This window comes from Orbicella franksi, chromosome 10 (assembly GCF_964199315.1).
Source record: "Orbicella franksi chromosome 10, jaOrbFran1.1, whole genome shotgun sequence".
NCBI classification, from domain to species: Eukaryota; Metazoa; Cnidaria; class Anthozoa; order Scleractinia; family Merulinidae; genus Orbicella; species Orbicella franksi.
Genome location: NC_138154.1, coordinates 15,584,582 through 15,589,581, shown reverse-complemented (window position 1 = coordinate 15,589,581; position 5,000 = coordinate 15,584,582). Strand labels below are relative to the sequence as shown.

The 5,000-nt window shown below is 37.2% G+C and overlaps 1 protein-coding gene and 1 pseudogene across 2 annotated transcripts in view; both read right to left on the bottom strand.

Moving 5' to 3' along the window:
• Positions 1-5,000, bottom strand: part of LOC145500340 (uncharacterized) — a 140,979-nt pseudogene that overhangs the window by 63,044 nt on the left and 72,935 nt on the right. The window lies entirely within an intron of this gene.
• The window catches only part of LOC145500321 (uncharacterized), a 246,823-nt gene continuing 242,400 nt past the window's right edge, over positions 578-5,000 (bottom strand). The window contains exon 20 of the mRNA XM_081479823.1: positions 578-2,770. Coding sequence (XP_081335949.1) covers positions 2,484-2,770 — 287 coding nt within the window. The 3' untranslated portion in view covers positions 578-2,483. The remainder of the gene's footprint in view (positions 2,771-5,000) is intronic.

Here is a 5,000-nt window from a genome sequence, read left to right as displayed (position 1 = left end):
CATATTTTTGTCGTAAAAATGTACCGATAGAACAAGAAGAAGATTCAGGAGCTTCCATGTTACCAACATCCGCCATTTTTGAAATTTGTTCCTTCAGCGCTTTTAGCGATATGGAATACATTTTTCGAGCGGGAAATCCCTGAACTGGATCGTTTCTGGCATGAAACTGAGTCTCGTTTCAATGGAATGGCGAGGAAAACACAGGGCTAAGCCAAAAAAGCTATGAATATTTCTAAATATCCCTAAATTTCTAGATATGTTAATCTTTTCTAACTATCTCGGAAAATTCCTAATATCCCAAAAATACCTGGATATTTATGGAAAGGCCTAGAATTAGCCGACGTTGGACCTCGTTACTTTCGAGGAGCAAAAACCGCTGTCATGGTTACATAAAGTTCGGGTAGTAATGAGCTCCGTTTACTAATTTGTAAAAAACCACATGCTATTACACTTAAAGAAAAAACTGAGAAATACGATATTAGAGTAAAGTTAAACAAAATAAGTTAAAATAAGTTATGTATCTTTAGTCGTATTGTATGATCGCCCAAAGCATAATCAAAACTATCAATACCAAAAGTACTTTCTATACATTTTTATTTCATTAAACATTTAGGGGAAAGAAACGTTTTAATTATAGGTTTATTACAGTCTACTGAAATTACAAACCTCAGCAAATCTCATGAAACAAAAAAGCAAGGATTTATGCTCTGATAGTAATCAAACGTATGCGTCCTCATCTGATGAGGACAAAACACCATACGTAAGAGATTTATAATTCACTATAAGTCATCCAGTGGTAAAACCTTAAACCTTCAGAAATTAACGTTTTTAAGGGACACTAAGTTTTTAAGGGACACTATCATGAAAATGACTTTCAAAAGTCAAAACCCAAAAGACATATTTTCATTAATAAGTAAGCAAGTAAACACTTTATTTAGTGAGGGTAACACTAGCTAAAAGGTGATAAACGAGTGGCCCTCAAATAAAATGAATGTGCAAATATCGAAAAACTACAGCTATATACATGTAAAAGTCTATAAAAATACATATTAACACACTTAAATCAAGCTAAATATAAAAAATGATTCACCTTGAGCTGTTCTTTGAAAATTACATTCCATATGAACACTTCTTAAAAGCAGGAAGAGAATCCTTACGTCTAATTTCTAAAGGCAAACTATTCCAAAGTTTGCAAGATCTAAGTAAGCAGGTCTTTCCACTTTCTGTCTCACGTACATACTTAGGGTAAACTTGGTTAAAATTAGCAATCACCTAGCATATCTAGTATTTCTGGTATGAACTTGATTGTTGATGGAAACGTAGGTACAACGGTATATATAGAGATGTTAAAAATTACTATAAAAGAGCAAGGAAGAAAATATGGAGTGTTATAAAGGAAATCACATGCAAAAGGTTGTGATGTCCGTTTGAAAAAGTCTGGCACTATTTTTTTCAATTTTCGTAATGATGCAGGAACACTCGATTAAAAAACAAATTTCATTTGCTCTCCCTTTAACGATTCATTTAATATCTTCTTCTTGGTGCTCTAGGAGCATTTCATGTATGATGCAAGTTACTCAGTTATAATTATTTTAAGCACTCGTTTGATCAGACTGCCGCAATAATGTCCCTTTAATTTACACTATTTACAGCTAACACACTAAAAAATAAAACAAGCACTTATTTTAGTTCAGAGATATATCTAAAAATAGGTTATGTTAAAAGTCATATATAAGGGATGATATAAAAATTCTACGTACATCTTGTAGATTACTACAGGTGAGGCGTGTGTCTATCAGACTTTGCGTGATATAGATACATGACATCATTCCCAATGGTGTTACCATACTGACAGTGAACACTGTCAGTGTCTGGCCAAGACAGGCAATCAGTATACAAGATTAAAACATTTTGGATGAATTGGGCATGTCAACTTGTCCTGAATTGTCTGCGAGTTGAGAATTAGTTACATGCGTGAAAAGTGACTTTCTAAGACTAGAGGAAATCTTCGGCATTGTATAAGCAAAGGTGATAATAATATTATCTTAAAATTCTAACTTCCCTGTACCACGAGATGTCTGCCGTTCTCATGCAAATGTCACTAGTACCAGCAACTTTAAATAGACAGAAGTCTCTGGCGAAATTAATTTGGATCCGCGGCAAGAAACAACAGATTCAGCGGGGTCTAGCGTCCCGTAACAATCGGGAAATATCCAAGCTATACGTACAAAGGGCATGTAATATGTTACAAAACAAAAAACAAATATCAACCAGAAGTTAATCAATCAGCGTGCAAGACATCGCTCGCTTATAGTAAAATTTATGTTTAAAGTCGCTAAAGAGAAGGAAAGTGCCGCGAACTTAGAGGTAGAGGCAGAGAATATTCCGATTTTTCAAAAAAAAAAAAATAGATGACTCTGTAAGTCGTCTATTGGTTGGCATCAGTTGCGGGACTTCAAGTATTCGCACGGTAAGAAAATGCGTTATGTAGTTTCCTCACAACAAAAGAGCTTTGCCACGTTATTTAGGCCAACTCTGGGACGACAGAGAGCGTCGTGGAGGTCTCTATAAAGTGTAGTCGAATTTGATTCATTTCTCCAGCGAAGTAACATCCGATATGGTTTATCGTTTTCATTAGTAGCTATTTCGTCGAGTACCTCCTGAGTAATGCCAAGGTAAATTCCCAGCTTATCCCACTTTTCACCAATCTTTGCTGACAGCTCATCTAGTTCACGGTCTTTAGGCTTGCCTTCCTTAAAAGCAAGTATATCTGAAAGAGAAGAAGACTGCAGTTAGCCATTGATGCAACAGTTGTTACATATCAAAGTAATAACAACTTCACCTATCCTTTCAGTGGAACATATAATTTATTAATAACACCTAATGCTGCTCAACACCATGCATCAAACAAGCAATTTAAGGGTCATTAATAAGCACTTAATGACTGGCCCCAAGGGAAACAGTGAGTTTTGCTTCCCCGAGACCCTCAGTGTTCCCCTCGGCAACATTGAGGTCGAGGGGAAACCAAACTCATTGTTTCCCGCGGGGTCAGTCATTAAGTGTTTTGTTATACCTCCCAACTCAAAAATAGAAAAAAGAAAAAAAAGAAAAAAAACTGCGAAGAAATGGTTTGCTTGACACCGGCTAGCACACAAATTTGCCGGGGTTCAAGGAGCACGACCTGATCACATGCGAGTCGAAAGTTCAAGTTGTTTTTTCCTTAGAGAGTTACTGAGTTTTGACCCACGACACGCGACACGTTCTCCTCCAATCGGAAAACGTGTTTGAGTTGGGAGGTATAACAAATACTATAAGTATACTTTCAGAGCTGAACGAAGAGTTTCCAGCAATCGAGCTGGTTGGTGGAGCGATTCCTTATATGACGCTATATTAACCGCGCCTGGCGGTGAATATAACATTTCTGAGCTTGGCTACTAAGCTTCCCACCTTTTCCTTCTCGGCAAGTAAACATGGCCGAGAGCTGCATGAATTTTTCATTTATTCAGAAGACATCACTCCAAGTCCAGGATATCTGTACATATTTGAAAGGATGGAGAAGTTTCAAAATGCCTGCTGTCGCTCTTAGACCAAAAACCCTTTAAAGAGCTCGTATTCAAGGCATCATGAAGAATCGTAAACGCAGTGGTTACGTCGATCGCCAGCAGGTCAGATCAATTGTCCGAAATTTATTTTTCTTCAAACTAAAGCTACTCATTCTTAGACGATGATGACAATTGTGGATGAAGTCTAAAACGATAAAAAAAAAGGTACCGGATGAATTTATTTTTCGTAGAGTTTCGCTTGTTTGTTTTACTGCCGAACTCGATGAGTAATTACAATATAGATAGGACCCTGCGCGCGCTCTGATTGGTCAAAAACCCATGTTTTATCAGAGTTTATAAAATAACTGAGATACTACGCTCGCTCTGATTGGTCAATAGAGTTGCTAAACCTATGTTCTATTGTACCGGTAAACCACGGTTCCCGATCTATGGCAGCTCTACGCGGGAATTAGAGAACTCGGAACTCTAGCGATAACAAATGTAATAAACAGTTCTGCCTTTCACTGGCTGAGATATCAATAACAGGAATATCTTTTCATTCAGCATAGAAATTTCCAAGGAAAAAAAGGACCAGAAGTTTGTCGCCATATAAAGCTTTATCTGTTTTACGCCGACTCCGGTTACGCTTGAGATAAATATTAAAGATGTTTTAAACCCTTTTCCCGGTGCTTTCCACGGTCTGTGGAGGACGGAATCAGCTGGGCTTGACTGATCAATTTGGGTTGTCAAAAAAGTAGGGGAAATATTTCTTTCTATCAGAAATTTTGAGTATAGATTCAATGCATGCATGCATAACACGATAAATAAATTTAGTTTTTATAAGCTTAGCTTTTAAGCAATAGTTTTCATTTAGCAAAATACAGAGAAAGACGGACTTCATAGCCTTCAGCATAAGTAAATAAATTCTGAATAAATTTCGGAAGCAGCGTTTCTGTAACTAACCTTTATTCCATTCGCAAAACTTTGGAAAGTTATCGTTAAACACTGCGTTGAATCACCTCGCCAAGCAGATGAACTTTGGACTACTTGCAAACATTTCGTACAGGCTTTTACTTTCGTGATGACCGATTCCCCGTACGAATCCCTACGGTTCCCTGCCAGAATACTTTTGAGTTAATTAATATTCTTTTTGCCTTTCATAGGTAACCTTTTCCTTTCCTTTCTTTCAACTTTCGTAGCGTGAAATGTTTTCATTGCTTTGCTCTGCGGCGCGGAGTCTGTGCTTTCATTCTTTCAGTCGCTGTGATTGGTTGTCGCGTCATCTCATGAATTTGATGAGAATAAGCAACTTGATCATGAAAGTACAATAAATTTTCCTCTCATTGAGAGGCTTTTTCCATAGCTATTTCATAAAAACGATAGACCATTCTTTCTATAGGTTTACTGGCGCAATAAACCACTTGGGATGTTGGGAGAACAGTCGAAAAGCCTGTAAAT